This window comes from Delphinapterus leucas, chromosome 6 (genome assembly GCF_059928025.1).
Source record: "Delphinapterus leucas isolate spDelLeu-1000000601 "Yukka" chromosome 6, BTC_Dleu_Yukka2, whole genome shotgun sequence".
Classification (NCBI taxonomy): Eukaryota; Metazoa; Chordata; class Mammalia; order Artiodactyla; family Monodontidae; genus Delphinapterus; species Delphinapterus leucas.
The window spans coordinates 116,106,952-116,132,521 of NC_143134.1; the positions used below are offsets into that span (position 1 = coordinate 116,106,952).

The following is a 25,570-nucleotide window of genomic DNA, read 5'->3' on the forward strand; positions in this document are numbered from 1 at the left end:
ACTTAAAAATAGTTAAGATGGTAAATTTTATGTTATGTGGATTTCATCACAATTAAAAACAATAATAAAAAAAGGAAGAAATGCAAGTGAAGAGTCTGAAACTAAACTGTTTCAGAAACTGCAAGAAAAAAACAATATTTATATTTACTATCTCCTTTTAACCCATTTGTCAGGTTACTGTTATAAACATCCAAAATTATAATAATAAAAATTGTTATTATAATTTTTCCGGTAATACCCAACGCAAATTAATATTTTAAGTGGGCATTGGACAGTTTCTTTGTCTTGAGTTTCTATACTCAAATTGGCCAAAAACATTTGGGAATATCTCCTTGTTAGACAAATGCAGGGTGTTCTCCATCCCTCCTCACATGTTCAGGGCATAATGGAATCATCTCCCATCACCACGGTCCCCCAGCCTGGCGCGCTCCTTGGGCAGCCTGGACTGTTCTGGGCTCCCACACAACCTAGAACTCAGAGCTCAGGGCCCTAAGGCTCCCATGAAGACTTCCGTCCCCTCAAAGGGGCACTTCCTAAATGCAGAAAACATTTATTGTCTAAAAGGCTCTTGTTTGGGTGTGAGGGAGGTGCGAGAGGGAGGGGATATGGGGATATACGTATACACACAGCTGATTCACCTTGTTATACAGCAGAAACTAACACAACGCTGTAAAGCAATTATACTCCAATAAAGATGTTAAAAAAATAAAAATAAAAATAAATAAAAGGCTCTTGTCTGTGTTGCACTTCTTAACGTTCTTTTATTAAAAAGAAATGAGCTTCTCAAAGAAATGGTTGAAAACAGATTTTTTAAATTGCTCCCATGCCCTAACACCCTGAAAACACAGGTTTCCTTTTGCAGGGTCCCCTCAGGGCTGTCACCTTCCAATTGCCCACACAATGACCTCCTTCCATGGGAATCTGGCCTCCGCTCAGGGGTGGCAGACAAGGGCTTGAGGCCTTACGGTTGGAGCCCTGACGGTCACCACCATGCACTGGGTGCTTATGATGGAGACCAGGCTCCCCGCTACCTCTTCTTGTCCGCTTGCACTGCGTGAGACACCACAGCGCCCCCAGGAGTTGCCTCTATGGTTGCCATCAAGAATCCCCAGGTATATCAACTATACCTCAATCTTTAAAAATTAAAAAAAAAAATCTCCAGAAACAGAGAACAGCCTCTCCTTTCCTCACCCTCTGCCATCTCCCTCCCCCAGGCCCCTGAGCTCCTCCCCCATCCCCAAGACCCTGCTGCCTCAGTTTCCCCAGATCATTCTATCCTCCCCTAGAATCTAGCAGGCCCAAGTCTCCATTTGCATCTTCTCCAGCATGGGCTGTGAGTCCAAGCTTTCTTCTTCCCCATTCTGAGCGCTCCCCCGGAGAAGGGAAGGCAGCGAAGGGGGGGGAAATGGGATGCTCATTCAGTACAAGAAATCAGACTCATCTTATGCTGTGAGAAGTCATTTCTTGCCTTGAGTCCTCAGCTGGTCTACAGGGGAGATGCATAGCTCCAACCACCAAGCAAGCGCAATGTGGACCGTGTCATATTTCAAGGGCACTTGTCCCCTCCCCGTCTTACAGATCCCCTTCACTGCCTTGACACTGAGGATGTGCTCCCTAACAGTCCTTCCTGAGACCACACGGGGACGGGAGAAGGGTGGGGAAGACAGATAACCCATATCACCATGACGGAGAAACACACGTTGCTGAAAACATATAAGAGGTAGACCTAAGCTAGTATAGGGAGTGAAGGAAGCCTCCTGGGAGGTGGTGACATTTACACTGAGACAGAAAGGATGAATAGGAGTAAGCTAGGAATAGAGTGGAGAAAGCCTGCCAGGCAAAGGGAACAGCCTGTTCAGAGCCTGCAGGCAGGAGAGAGTAGGAGCTGCTTGAGAAGCTGAAATAAGGCCAGTACACTTGGCATGTAGTGCAGCCTGGAGGGGAAGGAGGTAGGGATGAGGCCAGGGAGGTGGACAAGGGCCAAGAGGCCTTAGAGGCCATTGGGAGGATTCTAGACTTGGAAGCTTCTCCTGGGTTTGGAAAAGCCTGAATTACCAAGTTCTTCCAGGGAGAATAACTTTGTAGGGCAGATTGTGTGGGCTGAAGTGTAGATGGAGGCCAGGATGCTGGGTTTGGAATTTTCTGGCTTTTCTGTGCACTGGGAACAGTTGCAGGGCTGTCTGGATCCCAGAAAGTTCAACAACACGTCAGCTCGCCTTCCTTCTGAAGTGGCCCAGCACCCACAGGTGGCAGCCTGGTTCTGCCCCTCAGTAACCATGAGCAAGGCAGTTCCCCACTTTGGGCCTCGCTTTCCTCATCTGTACAATGGGTATCAGTGCCAGCTAACTCACAGGCTTATTTTAGGATTCCATGAGATCCCAGATGTTAGAGACTTCACAAAGGCCTGGTATGGTAAGTCATCAATAAAGGTTAATCGTTGTCATCATTACTATTATTGTTATTATTGATGTTTGCAGCCTGTCCCAACTCCTAAACGCTGTTCCATCTGTTGGTTGCTGGACTGTTTCAGGGACAGACACTGCCAAGCCCCGGGAATGCGATGCTCTACTTTTTTGCATAAACGCGCATCTTGCATTCAGAAGAGCCCCTCCTTCCACAGAGGGTCCAGCGGGGTTGCTTGGGGGACACATTCCAGAAAGAATAACTCTGTGTAACATGAAACCCTGAATCTGGAAACACAACCTCTATGGGAAATTAGAGGATAAGGTCTGCTCTGCGGACCGCCCAACCTCATTCCATACAAAAGGGATATTGAAACCCAAAGGCCTTATCGCTTGGCCTCCTGCCTGTGGTCTCACCCCTCATCGCAGCCAGAGAGATCTTCCTAAAAAACAAACATGACCGTGGCACGATGCTGTTTAAACCCTCCCATGGCTCCCTACTGCCCTCAGGTTCAAGTCCACACTCCTCGTTGTGACCTATAACGTCCTGAGGTCAGGCTCCTGCCCACACCTGCAGCCACATCCTTCCTCTGACCCAGCCATACAGGCTTCCAATGGATCAAGTTCTCTCCTGCCTCAGGATCTTTGCATATCCAGTGACCCTCCTGCCCCCTCTAACAGACCACTGCTAATTCTTCCAGATTCAAAAGCCCACAGACCTCGTTGAACCTCCAAATAGTCATGAAAAGTAGTAATATTATCCCCACTTTCCCGATGAAACTGAGGCCCTATGAACTATCACGTGGCTCCTGAAACTAAGCCCCAAGCCATGCCAGCCAGACTCCAGAATCTTGGAGCCCCCAAGAGGAAGCACCTGGCTGCACCCCCTTCATAACAGGAGAGTGGAGGGGGCTCCAATAGGAAGACTGAGCCAATGTGGTACAGAACAAAGACATACCACTCATACATTTGTGGTCCAAGGCAAGACATTGACCTCTTTGAACCTCAGTTTTCTCATCTGTACAGTGGGGCTAAATAATAATACCTACCTCATAGGCACCTTGTGAACATTTGGGGATGACATACAGGAAGTGCCTGGCACATGGTGGATATTCAGTGACTGGCACGATGCCACCCTCCCTTGCTGCATCTGGGGAGACTGCACCAGTCCAGACCAGCCCGTCCCAGACTAGACTTGCATCACCCGAGGTTAGGCTGCCGGGGCCTGGGAACCATCCCTGCCCTGTTTTCTGTTTTGGGTTTTATGTTTCCCAGCGTTTCCTTTGGAAAAAGTCCAGCTTCCTCCCCGCTAGAAGGAGGCAGAAGGGGATTGTTCACGCCTGGGCCTGGATGCCCAGGGGAGCCATGTGGGGAGGTGACAAGAGCCTGAGGTTTGGGGTCTGGCCAATCCAGGTTTGAATCCAGGATCTGACACTTACAATACTGTGTGACCCCGGGCAAGTGATTTCACCTCTCTGAGGTGCTGATTTCCTCACCTGTTAAAAGGTCTCATGATTTCTACCTCAGAGGGTACTGGATGTAGATGAAGGGACTGAGATAAGAGAAGATTCTGGATGTACTTCCCCAGTGTACACACAGTTAATTCCTTTTGGGGAGGGGTTGAAGATCACGGGAGAAGCCATAGGTTTACAGCAGGAGTCACCAAGCCAGACACTGAAGAGGGCAGGTGTCCTGCCTGGAGCAGGGTGGGAGCGGGGGTTAACTGGGGGGAGGGAGGAAGGGCACAATTCAGCTCCAGATTATCAACACCCTGCTGGAATAAGGGTCCAAGATAATCAGACCTCTGATGCTTCAGGAGAAAAATCCATATTTTCATGCAAAATCTCATGATTAAAGTATGGTAAGACACATATACTCTACGATTCTGCTTATATAAAATTCAAAAACAGATGAAACTCATGTATGGTGTTAGAAACCAGATAGTGGTTTCCTTGGAAGAAGGGATGGGTAGTGCCTGGAGGTGGGGGGGATGAGGAGAGATTCTGGGGAGCCAGAACATTCTCTCTCTTGATTGGGGTGTTGGGGACATCACCGTGTCCCCTTTGTAAATTTATGCACTGTGCACTTCTCTATATGTATACCATACTTCAGTAAAATGCTAAAATAATTTTAGAGCAAATAAATCAGGACTGCAGTGCTGGGAGGAGAGACAACCCAGCATGGGCTAAACTGAATGCACCTGTAGGCTGCATCCTGGGTGCCAGGTGGACACGTGAGACGGGCATGGATGCTCCTAGCCCCTGACACCCTGGATTGGCTCCTGGCCCTTAGGGAGCACCCCTGCTTTCCCGAGCCACACAGGAGGAACACCTATCCTGTCCCACCCCGGCCGCCTTGTCCGGAGAGGGCCGGGGAGCCATATCTCCGTTCAACCTGCCGCGCCACCAGATTCTGCTGAGCTCAAATTCCAGAGAAGTAGGTTTACCCTGCCACTTAAATGATAACGTGACAGCCCCGAAACTCACCCTTGTTTATTATTCATTTTTCTTCACCAAGGATACCCAGAGGACAGTAATCAAAAGACAGGCAGAGTTCTGTTCCCAAAAAAACCTTCCTAGAATCTGTGTTTCACCAAGCCCACCTTCCAGCCCCGAGCAACTCTACACAGGAAACCCAAAGGCTGCAAACTCATTTGGCGGCATCCTGGTGCCCACGAGCCCTTGTCAGAGGGGTGTGGTCTGTAGTGGGACTGCCTCGGCTCCGCCCCTCTCCCTGGGCCGGATATCTTGATTTTATTTTTATTTTCACTCTCATTCTTTTCTGAGGACCAACGGAAGATGCACACGCCTCCTATATAAAGCAGCACTAGCCCAAACAAATGCACATCAAATGCATTTATTTGCACAGACACTCATAAAAACTTTACTAGACACCAAATAATTACAGGAAGAGGCAAACCTCCAACTCTGCCGATCCCCAGCTTTTGAAGTGGATTTAAGATAAAGATCAAATTGGATGGGCGCTCACCCCCATATCACACCCAGTCCCCTTCCCCAGCCATGGACCCTCAGGGTGGAGATGAATGAACTTTCTTGCTTTTGTGAATTTGTGTCCAATTCATATAAAATGTCTTTCTGCGAGTTATTCTTAGTGTCCTAATGGGGGTTTTATGGCTCCAAATATGGTCCTTGGCCTTTTCTTTGTTCTGGTTCAGGTCCTCTGTCGGGGAAGCCCCTGGTTCTAGATGGGCTGCTGAAATAACCCAACCCATCCATTTGGCAAGAAATGCAAAGATTCTTGAGGAAAGTGCCTTTAAAGAAATAAATATAAATGGCACCTTGAGAGTCCCACATATACAGTTTTGATGCACTGGCTGAAGCCCTTAATTTTGTTGCCTTCCAAAAAACCCCAGCCTGGGCTCCACAGCCCGAGCAAGTAGTGAAGGCTGAGACTGTCTGTGCTGGCTGTCTAGGCACTGCCTGGGGGGTCTCCTGTGCCCAGCCCACAGCTGCCTGGACCTGAGTTTCACCTGCCCTAAAGGAAGAGAGATTGCTGAGCTCAGCGTGTGTCTGGTTCCCCTCGGGCCCTGGTTGGAGGGGGAGGAGGCAGCTGTGATTTCCCTAAGTCCTGGGGACCCTCTTTCAGCCAATATTTGAGTAGAGACTTGCTAAGTGCCAGGCACTGTGGTGAGCACTTGAATTGCATTCAACAACCCTGTGGGAATACATGCTATTATGCCCACTTTACAGACAAGAAAGCTGTGGTAGAGAGAGAGGGCAGGACTTTCCAGAGGTCCTGAGCCAGATCTGGTGACTCCCTGACACCTGCTCTTGACCTCACTTCTAACCACTGCCTGGCCAGTGAAAGACCTTAGCCCTGAGCCACCTGGCCAGGGCACTGTCCCTCGCTAGCCCTGAGGGCTCAAAGCAGCCTTTGGATCTGAGGGAGCCTGATCTCCTGACCCACCAGGGAGAAATCCCATGACTAATGACCCAGACCTTGTGCTGAGAAGTCATGAGTCTGTGGCCAGAGACCCCACCAGCTGGTTGAGGGTGGGGCTAGGCTGCAGAGAGGGCAGAAGGACTTTGCTGGAGCTGGGCAGTCCCGACGTTGCATACAGACACACATCAGCACACAACCTCAGAGCCACACACACTGGGTCTCATCAGCTAGGTCCTGCCCCCTCGGCCTAGAAAACTCCAGACGGGAGAGTGCGAACACGCTTCCAGTCCTGAGTCAGAGGGACCCCAGCTTGGACCTCCCCAGTCATTCCTCTCTGTGGACCTCCACAGGGCTCAGGATCTCTGAGCTCTCCACAGACACAGGAAGACCACAGACACTTTTCCCTGGGCTGTGGGAAGGTGACTGGATTACTTATCACACACATCCATCTCTCTGCTAGCTGAGAAGGGGACTGAGCCTTTGACCCATGTGTCCTGGGGTCAAGTACAGATGCGATCCAAGGAGCCAAGGGTGGTCACCACTGGCTCCAAAGGCCGGGACACCCGCCCGCTTCCAGTGCCGGCCGGCTCCACTTCCTGAGCACGCAGGTCTCCGGAGCCCGGCTACGACCTGGGAATAGCAGCCCCCAGCCCGGGCCTTGGCTGGGGGCGGCTCTGGTCCAGCCTGGCTCCCTCCCGCGGATCTGAGGATCCCCAGGGCCAGTGGTGGGCGGGCAGCACGGGGCGGGTCTGGGTGCTCTGGCAGCCCCAACTCTCCCTGCTGGCAGGGTGGAATCGCGGATCCCTGCAGCTCAGCGCCCGCGCCTTCATGCTGCACAGCACTCAGCTGGGCAGCTCCCTGTACTCCACCCCTGCCCAGGATTCTCACTTCCAGCTGGGGTTGTAAACTGGGAGGGGACCCCGCGGCTGGCTCTGGTCAGAAGCACCGCTCGAGGGAGGACGGACAGGCCTCCGCTGGGGGGAGAGGGGGGTCCTAGGGCCGTGCCTGTGGGCCTCTGGTAGTGAAGGCAGGCTTCGGGAGTGCAGAGCCCTACGGAAAGGAGCAAGGAGGCACAGGAAAGGGCTCAGTGGAGATGGGGTGTCTGCAGAATTGGGGGAGCTGACTCCCGCCCTAGAGCCTCCATCTCAGATCTTGCTTCTTCCCAAGTGATTCCAAACAGCCGACTCGGTCTTTCCTTAGGTGGAGAAAATCTGAAGCTGTTTCTGACGCTTTAGTCCGAGCCAGAGAGAATCCCGTATCGGCCGGAGCGCCCGGGGTTGCCCTGGGGAATCGGCAGGTCCTGGATCGCACCGGCTCCCGTCGGGCGCAGCAAGATGCCACTCGCCGCCTATCGGCAGTACCCGACTTCGGGCCTAGGCCCTGTTTCTACCATTCAGTCTGCCACGTTTTCATCAGGGGAAGCAGTCGGGAGGCGCAGGAGCCACGATTGTGCTTGAAAGAGACCTGGGGCGTCTGAGCGCGTGGGCGAAGGAGCCGGGACGCCGCCGACTCAGCTGGGGGAATGAGGGACCGGGAAGCCGGGACAGAGGGCAAGGAACAGGACCTATGGGTTGATCCAGAGTCGGGGTGGGTGGGGGGATTAATGCACAGTGAGCGGGGAGGACGAGGAGACGGGACCCCAGGTTCGTGGCCTGAGCAGCCCCACTTCCAGACCAGAGAGAGCAGCCAGCTGCCTGGGTCCAGACACGCACCTCGGCAGCTGCGGGCAGCTCTGAGCACCTGCCTTGGCCCTCCTGATGTAGGTCCTGGTGGTGTGGGCTGTGACGCCGGCAGGGGCACGGGGTGACATGCCAAGATTCTGTGCGCCCCAGGACAGATGAGCCGTGGCATCCGAGGGGGCCGCCTGCACGTCCTTCTGCCTGGAGACCCGGCCTTTGGGCGGCCTGGGAATGCGACCCTGGGCAGTCTCGACGACTCTGAACGCCAGCCAGGGAGTCAGAGAAGCCTCAGAGGCCGGGCCACAGAGGCCCCCCACTCCGCCAAAGGGGGAGAAGAGAAGTGTGGAGAAGAGGCCCGGCACACGGAAGGTGGGGAATGGGAAACAGGGGCAGGGGGATGGAACGCTGTACCGGGAATTTGGAGTCTGGGGTGGGTCTGCAGGGCCTGTGATGGAATAGGATTCCTAATCGATGGAAGAGGATTCCTAAGTGCTCTCTGAAGGAGAAGAGAGGATCGATCTGGGCCTGGAACATGGACCCTCTCGCCTGCAGGCAGTCGCCCGACAGCGGGTGCAAGAACGTAGCGCTGCCAGCAGAGGGCAGAATGCCCCCGATCGGTCCGCCAGCCCTGCGCCGGGCTCTGCGCCGCCCGGCTCTGCGCGCCCGAGCCTCGTCCTCCTGGCTTCTCCCGGCAGCTGTCGCGCCCCCGTCCCAGATGCCCGGAGCGGGCGGCCCAGGCCCAGCCTCGGGAGCTCAAGGCCTGGGGTTTCCAGGCTGCGCAAGGACCGGGGACCAAGGGCGTGTGAGAGAAACTCCACATCTACTTATCACCGTCCTGGATACAAAGACGCCAAGAAATCAAGAAATACACGGAGACACAAAGACACACACACGAAAAAAACTGTGGGACACACGAGCACACAGAATCATTCGGAAACTCGGAGGTACACAAAGACACACAAAGGTGACACGCAGACACATAAACAGAAAAGGATCCCAGACACAATACGGAGGATGAAAGACATACAAAGACCGTGGCACCCGCATAGAGTGACAGACACAGGGACACACACAAAGACCTACAAAAACACGGAAGAGATGGAGGTATGTAAGGCCCAGCAGATTCACATCCAAACACACACCCGGATGCAGGGGACACAGATTCACACACTCGGAGCCACTCGGAGCCCAGACTGTCACAGGGACGCGGAAAAATTGTGTGTGCACAGAGACACGGGTGCATAGACATGGAAGAGCCTCAGAGGCGGGAGCATCCATATGCACAGACACACACAGATACCCACCGACACACACGCAGGTACTGGGCTGGGGCGGGAGCTTCTAATCCTCCACAAAGCCGGGCCCCTCCGCGGGGCCCCGCGGCACAGGGGGCCACTTCTGACCAAGCCTCCCGCAGGCTCCAAATCCGATCTGCCCTCTCGCCTCCAGCGGGGTCAGGGGACCCGCCTCCCTTGCCCTCCGCCCCCGCCCCGCTCCGCGCCAATGCTCCTCTCCGGGAGGGGCTCGGGCTGCCCCGCAGCGGCTCGCAGGGTCAATCTGCTCCTGCCTCGGGGCTGCATCGGCCGCCCTGCTCCCGGGCGAGCCGCGACTCCATGCGGACCCCGGAGGACGAAGACACAGCCGGCCCGGGCGCGGTGCACTGCAGCCGACGCAGCGGCCTGCGCACCCAGCGCTGGACTCGGCCGCTCGGTCTCTCCGGCCTTTCGTTCCCCAGTGCCGAGGCCCACGCTGCCCAGGCTGGCCAGGGCCCTGTCCCTGCCGGGCACGGCCTACCGACCCCGGCAGGGTCCCTCCGCCACCAAAGGTCGCCGATCCCAGCGATCAATCCGGTTTCCTTCGAGCAGCCCAACGCACATCTTCCAGGGTCTTCAGTCCGCGACCCTCGAGCCACCACTCTCTACCCATGGCCCTCACTCCCAATCCTGTGAGGCCAGGTTCTCGTCCGTTGCCCCACCCGTACCCGCGATCCCTTTCTCACACCTAATCATTCTCTAAACTCTAGGTCGCCTGAAACCGGGCCTCACCTTTCTCGCCTTCCCAGTGTTCCCATCCTTGATCCCGGGGCTCTTCCGGGATCTTCGCTCACCTCTCCACCCAATCTCTGCCACGCCTGACGCTTTCCCGGACCCACACCCCAAATCTGGAGCCAAATCCCCCTCTCCCCGGGCCAGGACTTCGGCAAATCCTGAGCCAGCAACCCTCCCCTCCTGCCAGTCCCCGTCCCTCAGTCCAGGCAGCCAGCCCTCTCCACGGACGAAACCGGCTCCGGGAAGGCGCCGCCACCCGGGGGACGCCAACTCAGCCTGGTGCGACCTACCTCGGCCGACAGTCGGGGTCCCCGGGCGGCCACTCCCGGCCGGCGCCGTCCCCTGGTGGAGCCGCTACGCTCCCCGCCGTCCGTGCAGTCTGGCCTCGCTCAGGGCCACTCCTCTTAGCGCTGAAGCTTTACAAAATATTAATAATAAAGAAGGCGAGAAAGACAGAAAGCCTTCATTCCCCAACTCCCAAATCAGTTTTTCAAGGGGGTGGGGCAGCAGGATTTGTTTCGAAGGCGACCCAAACTTCTGCGAGGGGCCAGCGTGGCGCTCGGCCTGGCCGGGGCGCCCAGGTCTGCACTCGGGGCCGGGCACGGCGCGGGGCGCAAGCCGGGGGCGCGGGGAGCCCTCCCGCGGGGAACGGGGGGGCAGCGACGGCACTATTTGACGTGGAGCCTCCGGCTCATCCCGGCGCAGGGATACGAGGCGCACCAATGAGTTCAAATGTCAGGAAGTTTGAGGAGGGGTGAGGCGGCTCCCGGCTGGAGTATCCCTCCGCCGCCAGCTCCAGCTCTAAACCGAGCGGCTCCTCGGGCGCACTATGGCACTAGAGTAGTTCGGGAAACGCGCCCGGAATCCCGCGGCCCGCTGCGCCCCGCCCGGGACCCCGCAGCGCCGCCCGCGCCCCCCCGCAGCCCGCGGAGCCGCCCCTGCACCCCCCCACCCCCTCCCCCGCCCGCCGCCGCCGCCGTCGCCGCCGCCGTCTCCTCCCCGCGGCTCCGTCTGCCGCCGCCGCTGCAGCCCGGCTCCGGGGTTGACAAGCAGGTGACAGAGGAGCCGGCGCGCGTGGCTACGAGTGCTCCGGAGAGCGCGGCGCGGACTGCAGCCGCCCCGGCCCGCCCGCACGACGCCGGGGCCCGGGGCCAGCGCGTCGCCGCTCCGCGCTCGCCGGGGCAGCCGGCGGCCCCAGCCGCAGCCCCCAACCCGCGGGGGCCGCGCCTCCCCGGCTCCCGGGCCGCGGCGGCGGCGGCGGGCCGGCAGGCGGGCGGGCGGGCGAGCACCCTGGCCGGCGGGGCCCGCAGCGCGCCCCGCGTCCCATGGATATAGCAACAGGTCCCGAATCGCTGGAGAGGTGCTTCCCCCGCGGGCAGACGGACTGCGCTAAGATGTTGGACGGCATCAAGATGGAGGAGCACGCCCTGCGCCCCGGGCCCGCCACTCTAGGGGTACTGCTGGGTGAGTGCGGGTTCGGAACGCCCGAGTGGTCACGGGCAGGGGACAGGGGCCTCGTTCCGAGGTGGACACAGGGTTCCAGGCCAACGGATAAAGACAGTGGTTTGCAGAACATGGGGGCGTGGGGGGCACAGAGAGAAAACTCCTGGAGTGATCACCAGAGGGGCAACAGGCAGGCACGCCTAGACAGGCATCCTGAGGGGACAGAGGTATGCAGGGACACCACCTAGGAGGAGCGAGGACAGGACAGCTCCAGCCGCCACCCCCCATCCTCACCGGGCCTCAGTTCCAGAGCTGCCACTCCGGGCGAGAGGTAGGAGGCGGGTGGCAGGGGTGATGGAGGACTCAAGTAGTCAGTCACCTTGGCAAGCTTGAGAGTGGTGCCAGGTCCCTTGGGGAGAGGGAGTCTCTAAGAGGGAAATGTTCCCTGGGTCAGCTAAACCACAGATTTGGGGGAGATGAGGGAGAGAAGACAACGAACGCCACCGTGGGGCGTGTCAGCCAGCGGGCGCCTAAGCCTCACCTCTCCTGTCTCGGTCCCAGCCGGCTGCCCCGCGCCGTGCTCGTTCTCATATGTATTATCACCAAGCGCTCGATCTCCGGAGAAGGGGAGCGCGCAGCGCCGAGCCGAGGCTCCAGGCCCGCGGCCTCTCCGCCGCGGAGTCCGCTGACTGGGACGAACTAGCTGAGGTTGCCCGGCCCCTGGCGCGGCGGCCGGGGAAGCGCAGGCGGCGGACGGCAGTCCCGGGCTGCCCTCGCCTTTGGGCCCGGAGCTGCGGGCACCGCGCGATCGGGACGCTGGGCCGGGCTGGTCGGCGCTGACGGCCCGTCTCTCGCCCTGTGCGCTGCAGGCTCCGACTGCCCGCATCCCGCCGTCTGCGAGGGCTGCCAGCGGCCCATCTCCGACCGCTTCCTGATGCGAGTCAACGAGTCGTCCTGGCACGAGGAGTGTTTGCAGTGCGCGGCGTGTCAGCAAGCCCTCACCACCAGCTGCTACTTCCGGGATCGGAAACTGTACTGCAAACAAGACTACCAACAGTAAGCGCCTCTCGTCCTTCTCCTTTCCCGCAGCCGCACGGCACTCCAGCCCGGCCGCCCCCCTGCCATGTCGGGCCCGCGTCCGCCCTGCCGCCGGCCCTGCGCGCCGCTGGGCCCGTCAGCTCCGAGAACTCCGCGGGTTGCGCGTCTCCCGGCAGGGCAGAGCCGTCCCAGCGCGTCCAACACTGGTGGGGTAGCCAGGACCCTCCGGCAGCCCCTGTTACCATCCTTTGTCCGGGAAACCTGCGCTGGGCCGCTCAGTCGGGGTGCGGGACAAGGCCCTGGGCCGACGAGGGGGTACGATGCTGCAGTCTTGGGACAGGGGCTGGCTTCACTGAGGCCTGCATTGGGGACCGAGAATTGATTTTTCAAACGAAAGCAGTGCTTTAGGGAGCCGGGCACTGGAGGTGTGCTTCCCCAGCCCAAAGGCAGGGTTTGTGTTGGTTTGGGATTCTTGAAGCAAGGAGGTGGAATGGCAGGGTGCTGAAGTGCCCAAGCAGCCAGGGATGCCCCCTTCCTGCCAGGCTTCCTGCTGCACTTTCAGTCCCTGATGGAGAGAAAAGGGTGTGCATTCTCCCCAAACCGTTCCATGCGGGAATTTTGCTCGTATAATTATTGTTGGCTGGAGAAGCTGTCTAGGAAGAGGACCTTAAGAGGTGGGAAACCACAACCTGGGTTCCCCATGGGGTGAGGAACTGACCAAGGCAACCTTCCCCAGCAGGCCTTCTTTCTTGCCATGTGTATGTGTTGGGGCGGGATGGCTTGCTCCACCCTGGCGCAGCCCAAGCCTCAGCGTTGAGGCCAGAAACTGTGGGCTGAGCCCTACCTACTGACTTTTGCTTTTAGCTGTGACTGTGGGTTTGTCTGGCAGGGGGCTCCTGGCAGATAAAAGTAGATCCAGGTTTTGGTTTTTTCTTTTTTCTTTTGACCCTCTGAGTTTTGTGCCTGACAGGGTGATTAAGAGGGAGGCAGAGAGGAGCAACACGAGGAAGAGGGGTGTGGGGATGCCCAGAGCAGCAATTTGGAGACAAGTGGGTGCCTGTGAGAACTTTCTAGCGAAGCCCAGAAAACTGTTTCAGATGGGGCTGTAGGGTGGGTAGGCTGCTCGAGTGGTTTGGGGCTCAGAGGGGGGCTGTGTGTGCCCAAGCCTCTGGGAAAAGGCTGGGCTGCCCGTGCTCGGTAGTTAAGTGCAGCCTACCTGCTCTGCCCAGAGACTGTCCCTAAATCCAGGCCCTGATGGGAAGTGGAGCAGCTTGGCTGAGACCTGGAAATAGGTGGGACCGCAGGCCAGAGCCCTTGAGAGGGCATCGGGTTCTACTTCAGAAGTCTCCGTGTGAGCCCTACGCTAGCACCTATTCTGACTGTGCTCCCCTGGTCTGGGGGCTCAGCAGAAGCTGCTTTTTCTGCCTTGTACTTCCTGCCAGCTGGGGGGCAGTGAGAGCAGGAACTGGGACCCTGTTCAGAGTCAGCTCTTCTGTGGTCCCAGAGACCTCCCCCTCTGGACCACCCCAGGTTAGGCACACTGCCACTGATCGTGTTTGTGCTGTGCCCCGGACTGATACAGTTTGGGGTAGATGTGATTGGAGGCTTGGGGCTGGCCCCTTAGCAGGGCTCACCCGCCTCAAGTCCACACACATCCTGCTGTCCTGCACCCCTCGCCTTGCTCTGTTTGCCTGACCCCGAGCGCGGTTGTGGCAGTGCTACTCCCCGCACAGCTCAGCCTGGATCACTTAACACGTGCAGGCTGGAGGCCCAGAAAACTGGAAATGGGCCTCCGAGTCATTTGTGCAATTTTTTGAAAAAAATTTTTTTTTACATTTTGTAAAGACTCTTTCCAACCTCTTGTACATATCTGTTCACTCTCTCCTCCCCACCCCTCAGTCATTTACAGAGCTTTTCCTTAAAACAAGGAGAGGATGCCCCCTGGTTCTTCAGAACACAGAATTATAAAGTCACAAATGTTGAGCTAGATGATCCCTTAAAGCTGAATGGCCAACTCCCTCATTTTACAAAACAATTAAACATTAAACAGCGATTGCTTTGCCGAAAATATGTTTGTTTAAAAAAGAAAAAAGGGCGCCTAAGCTTTTTCTCCCACAGTGGAGTTAGGGGTGTGCTTGCGGGTGAATTTTGGTTCAGGGCGAATCTCCAGCTCGAGTCTAGGTCCCGAGGGCAGCAGGCGGGCATTATTCATGCCTCTCACAGTGCCTTCCTCTTTCGCGCCCCCCCCCTTCTTCCAATAATGCCAATTAGGTATCTGCACTAGGCTGGCCAGTTGGGGGCTGAAGGGGGATTGTTGTTATCAAGACAATTCTGGGGACAAATACCCAGTCGGATCTCGCATCAGCTTTTCTTTCGGAGAGCCAGCGCAGAGACGCAGGCGGGGGCTCACTGGGAAGCGATGTTCTTTGCACAGTAAAAATGTATTTCACGATTTATTTTTTTCTTTGAGGATCGCAGATGCATATTTATTGCATCTGTGTGTAAATGCTTTTCAGACGAGAATCCAGGCAAGTGGGCGCAGGAACGTGCCTTCTCAATTTTGTGGAGTCTGTGCGTCAGCGGTATTGGGAAATTAACACACACCCCCGCCATAACTTTTGAAAAATGTTTCTTCGTCTCGATAGGAGTTGCCGGGCTCGGTCCTTGGAAGGAGATTGCTATTTTTATTAAGCGCCTCTTCCTCCTTTCGATTTGTTTTAGAGATCCGGGACACAGACCCAGAGGCACAGCGTTATTTTATGCACCACGGGGTGATTAATTGACGTTTGGGTGCATTGAATAGCGTTTGATAAAATCCACCCGCACGTCCTGGACCTGCAAAGCGGAGCGCAGGCCACCACGGCATTTGTGCATTTTCACGCATAACTCGAAGTCTCCTTTTTCTCAGTACGTGTTTTTCGGGGGCATCTTCAGGGGAAAAAAAAAAAATCATCGGATAGTTCTCCTATGCCCGAGCCTCTGGCCCCTCGGCAGCCCGAGCTCCTTCTCGGACAGAAAACCCGGTTAGAAACCGGGAGGAAACGCGGCCTCCAAACGCAAAATCACGAACACCCCTCTCCTTCCTTCACCGGAGAACGCATTTTTAAAAAATGACAACATAAATCCCCGTCCTCAATTTTTTTTCTTTGCCGCTTGGCCTAATAGAATTATGTAACTCTCTTTTCTTGCCGTCTGTCGCTTGTCTGGAAAGGGTTTCTATCTTTCTATCCCGAGGAGGTGGCGAATTCCGGGAGGAGGCTCCGGAAGGGGGGAGGGTCGGTGGAGAGTCCAAAAATCTGTCACAAAATGGAGCCTAATGGCTTGTAAGACAGCTCCCAGGTCTGACGACCCGAGCCTCATCGGTGTGCGAAACGGAGCCTGCGTGCGCCCTGCGCCTACCTCGGTGTCCCGGGCTGGCGGTGCGCTTCTGCCACCGGGCCTTCCCGGGCGGCCTCGCCTCTCCGCCGCCGAGCCCGCGCCGGTCCCCTGGGCCTCGCCTGCCCAGGTAGGATGCACCCACTGCAGCAGGAGTGGGGCAGCGAAGCTTTGATTGAGTTTCACAAAAAGCCGTCTGAGTCCTGGGGTGATTTTTTTTTTTTTTTCTTTTAAATTTACCCCAGCTGGCTGCGGCTCCAGTGGCCCAACCCAGCTCTTCCCAGCACATTCCTTTCCTGGGAAGTGTTTACACCGGGAAAGGCCTTCCTGGGAGGCTCACCTCTCCTCAGAGCGGCGGGTGTGGCGCACGGGTAGAGCAAAGTCAGGCCCCAGCCTTTTCTGCCTGCTGCTTCTCCCAGTTTGGGAGACCTCCCTTAGGCCCTGCTGTAGGGTGCCAGTTACCAGCAGCATCCCCTCCACCAGTGGGTACCCCAGCTGGCATGTCCCCCATCAGACCAATTCAGAGCTGCAGACACCCCTGCCCACAGCCTGGGCCAGAGGGCCTGTCCTGGAAGTGGATGTCCTTGGAAGGAAGAGCCAGTGCTTTCCCTTATTAAAAGGCCTCCGTAGTGTTCTTCCTGGAGATCTAAGGGCTGAAAGGCTCACTCTGCCAGCCCAAGTCTGGGGACCCTCTGGCTCCTGGGAGGGCACCTCTGCATTTAACCCTAGCACCTTGGCTGTAGGCGGAAAGGTAACCAAAGGCCTTCCTGAGGCTGCAGTTCTCCGCTGCTGAACAGAGACATTATTCACAGCTGACTCCCGGCTCACCCTGTATCCCCTAGGCTCTGGGCTGGTATAGCCTAATTTGTTTGCTGGGTTTTTCTCGAGTGGGGGAAGCAGGGTGTGAGGATCTCCTCTGGGGTATGTGATTGGTGACCCTCAGCTCCCTCCTGTCTGTCCATTGGAGCCAGGCTTAGGACCACAGAGCCTTGACACCTACCTGAGCCTCTTCTGTAAAATGGGGGACCTAGCCACCCGGGGGAAAGTATTCTTATAAGGATTGGAGATAACATGCCCCAAAGGACCTGGCATCTTGCCTGGCATGTTGTTAATACTCTGGAAATTATTGTTACTTTATCACCATCAGCGTGGCAAGGAATGCCTTGTCTCCAAGGCCACACACCAAACTGCCCATGGGTTCCCTGCCAAAGAGAGGGGCAGCTGGCACGCTAGGCTTGTCATAAGCCTCTGTGCAGGGAAGGTGAGGGATACCCTGGGAAAACCATTCCCTTTTCCTGAGTGGGACAGTGTGAGACAGACCTGGGTTCACAGCCCAGCACTCAGTAGCTGTGTGATCTTAGCCAAGTGGCTGCCCATCTCTGAGCCCCATGTTCTCCATCAGCAAAGTGGGGGTGATGATATTTCTCAGGGTGGTTGTGAGGATTACACAAGGTACCTGGGTGGGGGTGGGGAGGTTTCAGTAAATGTTTCCCACTTCATGGGATCCGGTATCCTCTCCTGCACTTCTAGAGAGGCAGAAAAGCTTCTGATCACATGAGTGAAAACAAATGCCCGCTGTGCATTTGCAGGAAGGGCAGGCAGCAGGGTGGGCCTGGTGTGCTGACCTGTTTCTCCTTGGGGGGTGGAGGTTGGACTAAAGCAAAGATCTTTCCACTGGGGAACAATTGGAATCTACCTGGTCTGCATATAACTTGGAAAAGCACACAATAGTATAATTTAATATTTGGAAAACTGTTCATGCTCATTTGTTTTTGTGACTCAAATGACAGAAAATAAAGCTCAACCGACATCTCTGAGGCTGCAGGGGAGAGTCAGAAGAGGGGGTGTGTGAGGGAGAGATCCAAGGATTTGTATGTTTTTCAGGTGAGAGACACCAGCCTGGGCAGTCAGAAGGCTCCTCCAGCCCAAGGAGGTATTTTTGGTCCATGAAAGCTGGCAGTGCTTCCCCAAGGAACTTCCTCTACCCTGCAGCTGTGAGGTTTTTAAAACAGAAAAGGGAAAACACACACACTCACAACCACCCAGTCCTACTTTGGCATTAGTTAGGCAGAGAGACGGAGGATACTCTCAATGACGTGAGTTATAACTTCCAATTTGTTGGATGTCACAGTCAGGCCCTAGCTTCAGGGGAGGGAAGAAGAGAGGGGTGGTCCACTCATCCAGGGAGCTCCTGTGAGCTGTCATTCAGTTGAGGGTGCAGGAGGACCCAAGGCCCTTGGCTCTCTGGCTGACCCAGCCCTCTCCAACCCCCAGATTCTGTGCTGATGGCAGCAGAGAGCAAAACCAAAATTATATATATTTATTGCCACTGCAGTCAGAAGTGGGGAGGCGGTGGTATTGAGGGGAAGGCAAGGCTGAAAACCATATTTGAAAAAGTTGATTCACGAAGGCAGAGGAAGCAAAGTGGCAGACGTTTGCCATTTCATCAACCGGCTGGTGTTCTCCATTCATGTCATAAATGTCTCCTGTCATTTGAAGCCAGAAGCAACATGATTTGGTTCCCCGGTGGCCTATAGAGCTTTTCTCCTTTTTTTTTCCTCTCTTTTTTTTTCTGTGTGCAGTAAATGTTTATTTGTTAATAATATACTTTAAACAGCCTAGCCTTGACCTCAAGTCACCTGAAGCATCCATCTTCTCTCAGAAAAATCTTTCAAAGTTTGTGTAATTTTCGGGGGGAAGGTGTAACTGACAGGGCAGTGAAGGGCCTGTGTTTGCTTTAACTACTGCAGTGTTGGCAGTGGAGGGGTATAAGGGGCCACTGTGCTCCGAATGGCAACTTTCTTGAGTTTCAGGCCTGGCTGACAGCACTTCCTCGCTGCCCTTTACCTTTCCCCGGCCTGATCAGTACAAATAAATTTCTGCGTGGGCCCTTCCTTTGTTATTCCTGGGGCAATATTGTATCCATTTCTTTTTTTTTAATATTTATTTATTTATTTGGTTGCACTGGGTCTTAGTTGTGGCATGCATGTGGTATCTAGTTCCCCGGCCAGGGATCGAACCCAGGCCCCCTGCATTGGGAGCATGGAGTCTTAACCACTGTGCCACCAGGGAAGTCCCTGTATCCATTTCTGTTCAGCTTCTTGACAGGCAGCTGCTGGACCTGCCTGGTGGACCCCGGAGCCCTGAAGGGAGGTGGGGGAGTATAGGGGTCTGGGGGGAGGGGGCTTTGTCCCAATTGGGAGCCAGGCCCAGACCTGGACCAAGTGTGCCGGCTGATGGCGGAGCACCTGGCTGGCCTGGCACTTGGTGAACTGGGGGGGAAAACCCGGTTCCTGGAATCTGGTTCCAGAAGAAACAAAGATGTTTGCTGCTTCCTAGCCGGCCGTGCTGTAAGAGGTTTCCTCGGGAACTGTGAGCTGGTTGCCAGCGGGGAGGGTCCTGTAGGCTGCCCAGAGCATCAGAGGTGCCCACCAGGGCCGACAGGAGTCAGGAGACCACCGAGCAGCTGGCTAGGTGCAGGAAGATGAGTGAGCGCGCTGGAACTCTTGTGCTGCCAAGGGGTGCCTCCCCACCCCCAGGTGCCTCTGCCGGTGCTGCAGCAGCGACGATGGTGAGAGGGGAGGAGCTGGGTGTGACTGCTGTTCCCCCCTCCCGCCTCCTGCTATCCTCCAAGACTCAGTGACTGTCGTCACGTGACTCCTGAATTGCCATAGTTGCTGGGCTGCCTGGGTGTGGGCATCCGCCCAGGCCTGGAGTTGCCCGAGCCTGTGGAGATGGAGAGGACCACGGTGCTCTGGGGCCACCTCCTCTAAAAGGAGGGCCCTCTGAGTGGGGCACATTTCCTCAAAGGAAACAGCAAGATTGCAATTACAGATCTGGGTCGAAAATGTCTCTGGCTCCCAGTGACACAGGCCAAGGGCATTTAGGAAAGCTGGTGCCTCTTCCCAAGCTTCAGTTTCTTTCTCTGTGTAATAGGGGTGATAATCCCAATCTCACAGGGTTGCTCAGAGGAAAGTGAAACAAACCCAAAGATGCCAGGCTTGTTCGGCATTCAGTCAATGTATGTTTCCTTCCTGCCTGCCTGGGAAGTAAGCCGGAGGCTCCCTGCCCGGCAGGAATGCATTGTCTGCCCTGAGTGGGAGGCCCAGAGAGTGGAGCCTCCTCAACAGGCCTCCTGGAGCAGCCTTGCCCACCATCTCGCTCCTTACCCGGGTCTAGGCTGGTGTTTTTGAATTTTTTCCTTGCAAAAGGAATGGGTCAGGTCTGGCTGTCAGAAACTGGTCCTTGGAGGCAGGCAGCCAGCAGCCTGTGGATGGGCCCCCGTTACTCCTGAAGCACCTAAGTCCCCAATTTTCCCCAACAGATTCTTGAGCGTGGCCGGTGTAGATGTGAACGGGCAGAGCAGAGCCTCACTAAGCCCAGAGGGGCAAGCCACAGCAGTGCACCTAGAAGGAAAGGAATGGGCGTTTCTCCAGTGCCTGGATGTGCACTGACCTTTTTTGCTCTAGCTCCATGTGTAGGTGAGCAAACCCAGGCTGAGGGAGTTAAGGCACTTCCCTCAGATCCGAAGTTACTCCTGTAGCAGATTCTCCCCCCACCCGCAGCAGGTCTAACTGCCAAAGCGGACGGGAGCCACCCCCTTACTTCCGGAAGCCCCAGATTCCCACTTTGGACAGTCGTAGTGATTCTCCCTAGAGCACCCAGCGTGGAAGGGTGTGTGTGTGTGTGTGTGTGCAGGGGGTGGGGGGGGGATCACTGCCCTTTTCCCGCCGGAACGCCCCCAGTAAGGCCAGTCCTTGCCAGAGAAGGAGAAAGGTTAGAATAACTGCCTTTCTCCGGGTAGGGAGCTTCCTTCAGCGCCCCCACTCCGGCGCGCGGGCGGGAGGGCTCTCAGCGGTCTCCACCCGCGTTCTCCTCCAGGCCCACCTCTCGGAGGGTTCCTGCTCTTCGTTCTCCTTCACCCCCGAGTGGGGCAGCGCCGTGCACAGGCTCCTTGGCTCCCGGGCTCCTTGGTCGAGCCGCGGGCGCCAGCGGCGGTTGATGAATTTCGGTGTCACCAGGGGTTTAGCCCGGATTTGGGAACCGGGGGTTCTAATACGCGCACACGGTCCTGCCCTTTCTAAAGCGCAGCCCTTTCACCCAGCCGCTGATTTATGAAGGAATCCGATCCCGGGACGGGCTGGGCTGGAGCCGGGAGCCCGGGGCCCCCGCGGCAGCCTTCGGGCTCTTTATCGTTGCGGGGGCCCTTGGCGGCTGCGGGTGTCCTGGGCTGGACTCGGGGAGCTCTGCAGGGCGGGGCCTCCCGCGGCCCAGGAGTTCCCTCCGAGCCACTTAAACGCTCTGGAAGGGAGCAAGGCTGGCGGAGAGAGTTCGCATTTTCATTCGGAATTGAGCAAAGCCCTCGCCCCTCCCCAAGCCCTCCGATCGACCCCCTCGGGCAGACCCCAAAGCGGCGAGATCGGGAGGTTTGTTTATCGAGGGAATAGAAAATTGAAAAAAAGAGTCTAAGACCTTTTTCCCGCCTGAGAAATGTGCAAAGTCCCTCAGCTCCTGGAGGCGGCGAGGCGCCCGGAGAGCCGAGTTCCCGGCGCGGACACTGGGGCCGACCCAGCCCCCTCCCTCCGGCGCCCCCGCCGTCGGGAGGGCGGATTTTTTTTCAGATTCGGTTTGCAGGGGGGAAATGGGGTTGTATCAATCCACAAATATTTACTCTTAACAGACTTGTATCTGTGGAGATTTCGAACAAAGACAGTTTAGGGGGATTACAAAAACCCTAAACCCCGTTTTTCTCCCGGACTTGGTGCTTTAAATGCCAATTACAGGCGAGCCATATCCAACAGCAACGGGGGGAGGCGAGCAGGGTCCGGGGAGGGAGTGGGGGGCGAGTCCAGCCATTAAATGTAACTTTTCATTATGAAAAGGATTTCGCCGGTTTTATCTTCTAATAAGATTATGTCACGAACACAAGTACCTAGGATGGTGCTGAGTGACAGGGCTCTGTCGTTTAATCAGAGGCTGCGCCGCTCAAACCGCGGGGCCCTTTGTCCAACGGAGTGAACGACGGAAACTTGCCGTCCTAATCCCCTTATTCATGTCAAGCAGAGAAAAGAAGCCGAGCACCTTACAACCGTGTCCCCTCCACCCCTTCCGAGGGCTCAGGGAGGAGGGGGGCTCTAACCCTGGCCCCCACCCCTGCCCCGTGCCTTTCATTTCCCATCGCGCTTGGGTTTCCCGGGCCCGCCAGGCGTTGCACCAAAGGTGGGGGAAGGGATTGCTTTGGAGGAGCCTCAATTGTCAGCTTCTGGAAAATGGGGCAGAGGACTCAGGATACAGAGGATACAGGTTGGTGGGATTTTTTTGCCTCCACTGATGGAGAGCACAGGCCCCATCTGACCCCTTTTCCCAGGAAAAGTGGCACTGGGTAGTGCACACCCACCATCCCCATTAAAGCAGGATTGAGAAGCAGGGGGAGGTCGAATGGAGATGCCAGCCTGGGGTCCTCCGCGGGGCGGATTTCGTTGGATCCCTGGGACTTCTGTCGCCATGCTGGTACTCCTGCGAGCTGACCATTCCCGGCCGCTCGCTGGGCCCCTTTCTTCGAGGGCGAATTCCTTTGTTCAACCCCTGCAGAAACCTGCTTCTCTGCTGGGCCAGTGGCGCCTCTATTCTCGCCACCGCCGCCGCCGCCACCCCTGTCCCACAGATCTTTACTGCGGCGCTCGGGCCGCCCAGATCCAGGCAGGTCTACCAATCAGGCCCTCAAGGTCGCCTCCCTGCCCGAGCCCTGGCTGCCAGCTCCGACAACTAGAACTCCAGCCCCACAGCGGGCGCCGCAGGCGCGCACCTTTGTTGCTGGCACTCGCCTCCGGGCACCGTGGGAAGACGCGGGTGTTGAGAAGCCGCCGCGCACGACTCCGGGTCGCTGCACAGGCTGAAAAAACCAAAAGCAAAACCAACACCCAGCAAATGAAACCCGCGCACCCCCAGGGCTCCGCTATCCCCTCCAGAGGGCCAGGCCGGCGACCTCCCGCCTGGCTTCTAGGATCTCAGACCCAAAGCCCCAGAGTCCACGGAGTTGGAGGGGGGACTTCGTAGGAATTTGTCTCTAATACACCCGACTCCTTGGCCTCCTTTTAAAGCTCTTAGGCTATGCTCCGGGGCAGCCTCCCGGGGACCCCAGTGCGCCCTGGGAGCGCTCCAGAGATGCCTGACTGCACGCAGTCTCCTCCCTCTCGAGCCCAGGCTCCGGGCGTGGGGAGGATCAGGCTGAAAGCAGGGTGTCACCTCGTAAAAGCGACAGGCAAGGGCTATTTTATGGGAAGCGAGAAGGGGCAGGAAGTGATGCTTCCCTCTCTGGCCACTCTGGGACAGAGAGCCCCAAGGAGGGAGCCCCATCTGGGCAGGGGACAACCAGGGGGACAGGGCAGGGTCAAAAACAGTCGGGTCTGAGGCTCTTAAGCAGGGCATGGGGACCCGCCGGAGCTGGGAAGGGGACCAACGGACCTGGGGATCCGGAGCTCACCTCCCGCCCGTGCTCTCCCGGAGCCCCCTCCGCAGTCCTGGGCTCAGCCAGCATCTCTGGCCCTTCCTTCCAGGCCGGGGGCAGGCGGGGGAGAGACTTTCTCCCTCGAAACACTTGATACCAACTTTGTTTTTTTGGCAAGAAAAATAAGCCTTGTTTGGAAAGGGGGGTTGGTGGTCGAGTGAAGGAGGGAAGGAGCGAGCCGGCGGCAGCAGAGCAAACTTTGCGGATTAGGTTTCAGCGCCTCCGCCCCACCCCCAGCCCCGCGGCGGTGATTTGTGTGCGGGGGTCTGTGACCCTGCGAGGCATCAAAAGGCCCGCGGGAACCGGCCGAGTTCAGAGGGACAGTGGGCAGAGGGGCGGCCTAAGACAACGCAGATGGTTCATATCAGCCGGGCCGGGCCAGCCTTGGGCTCGCAGCGTCTGCCCGCTAGCCTGGGCTCCTCGGCAGGGGAGAGGCCTGGGGTCTTACAGGGAGGCCAAGGCCTGAGCGGTAATAGGGGGCCAGAAACGCAGCAGTCAATGGCCAGTGGGCCCCAGCTGAAAGAAGGCCAGGCGGCCAGTGACACAGTTCTTCCACCAGGCAGTCCTGACCCCATCCAGCTCAGGTGGAGCCTGACCTCCTGAGTAGCCTCGGAGAAGGGAGTGATCTTGAAAGGAGACCCTCCAGCCTCTTCCAAGAGGCCAGAATTTACCCCACCCCTGCCCTGCAGCAGCTGGGGCTCATCCAGGTCATAGTGCCCCTCCACAAGGGACCATTAGTAGCATTTTTCCTCTCCAGGAGGTGCCCTGTCTTCTGCCTGCCTGCTGTGATGGGTTTGGGAAGCCTTCTTTCTCTGACATTCATTCACTCATTCATTCATTCTACCACTAATGTAGAATGCCCTTCCTCTCTCTGCACCCTTAGCCCTTCTGCCTGGCCTGGGCTAACTCCTTCCTCCCTCCTAGCTCCAAGGGAAAGCTAAGACAGAGGCTCACTCCTACCTTGGCCCAGAGCCTTGCTCTGGGGGCAGGGCCCTGTTTGGTTGGGGTGGGAGAGGTGCTTACCCACACCAGCCTTGGCTCTGAGCCTGCTGCCTCCCACCCCCAGAGCTGGAGTCCTGCTGTGGATAGCAGCATGCCCCGGCTTCCCTGCCCTGGTCTCCAGGACCTGGCTTCTCCTTGTCCTCCAGGGACCTCGGAGGACCAGGGCCACACCCACCACCAGGACCTTGGGCTGGTTTAGAATGTCCCAGCTGAAGGCCTCTTCAAGATCCTTGTAGAAATGGGAAAAGTGGGGCCCGGGTGTAGCCAGGACTTGCCCCAAATCTTAGTTGTAGCGGAACAGAAGCAGGAACCTCAGTCTGCCCTCTGCCAGGTTAGCAGTCTATGTGGCAACTCCACAATTCTTTCTAGAACCCTCTTCCAAACTCTGACTTTATCAGTGACCTAGTCTGTCCTCCTGGGCTGAGGTCACCGAGAGGGGAAGGTCCTATGATTCTGGTTCTTGAGAGGGGGTAACAGGCCTCCATGATGAAATGATTCTGCGAGCTTTCTGTATAGCACGTGGGTTTGGGAATTTTATCTTCTCAATTGGGACACTGAGGGACAAGAGCCAGGTGAGCACAGCGCCACATCCCACCACCTCTCCATCCTCTTAGTGTCAGGCTCCCAGACCCCCTGGGCTTGGCCCTTCTTCTCTCCAGCAGGTCACAGGGAGGCCAGCAGCCTGGCCAGGGCCACAGAGGGCCACTGGGCTGCCAGGACCTCTCAGGGCTCCGTCTCCCAGGGTCCCTGCCTTGGGGGAGCAGCCGACTGGGTCATCTGTGCACGGAAGACACATCTGTCCTCCACATGTTGGAGGCCGAACAGAGGACATGTGGTTTGGGACGTGTTATCTTAATCATATTTATTAACCAATCCTGAAATTAAAAAAGAGTTTGATATTGTTACAATTCGGAAAAGATCCCCAAATCTACAGCGCAACAGATCAGGAGAGACTGCCGGCGACAGCCAGGTTCTTTTCAGCTGGGATCAGGACACAGCTCTGGAAGTTCTTTGAGTTGTCCTGGTGCGGTGGGATCTCTACGCTGTGAAGTAACACTTACCGCTTTCATTTTCCCGAGCAGAGATCTGAAGCAGAATTAATTACCCGTCGTGACCGATCGTTGTTCTGTTGGAGTATGGTTCTAATCCTTATTAACATTCTCTAAAGTCAGG

General features: G+C 56.7%; 1 protein-coding gene, 1 long non-coding RNA gene and 1 pseudogene across 3 annotated transcripts in view; 1 reads left to right on the forward strand and 2 right to left on the reverse strand.

The window, feature by feature from the left end:
• Positions 1–12,579, reverse strand: part of LOC149749051 (uncharacterized) — a 30,258-nt gene extending 17,679 nt beyond the window's left edge. The window contains exon 1 of the long non-coding RNA XR_016393647.1: positions 12,017–12,579. This is a non-coding gene — a long non-coding RNA (uncharacterized LOC149749051). The remainder of the gene's footprint in view (positions 1–12,016) is intronic.
• LOC149749052 (uncharacterized) lies at positions 7,148–8,252 on the reverse strand (annotated as a pseudogene).
• Positions 11,267–25,570, forward strand: part of LMX1B (LIM homeobox transcription factor 1 beta) — an 83,960-nt gene continuing 69,656 nt past the window's right edge. For both annotated transcript variants that reach the window (XM_089913756.1, XM_089913757.1), the window contains exons 1-2: positions 11,267–11,496; positions 12,345–12,531. In XM_089913756.1, the coding sequence (XP_089769882.1) occupies positions 11,358–11,496; positions 12,345–12,531 (326 nt within the window). In that variant the 5' untranslated portion in view covers positions 11,267–11,357. The remainder of the gene's footprint in view (positions 11,497–12,344; positions 12,532–25,570) is intronic.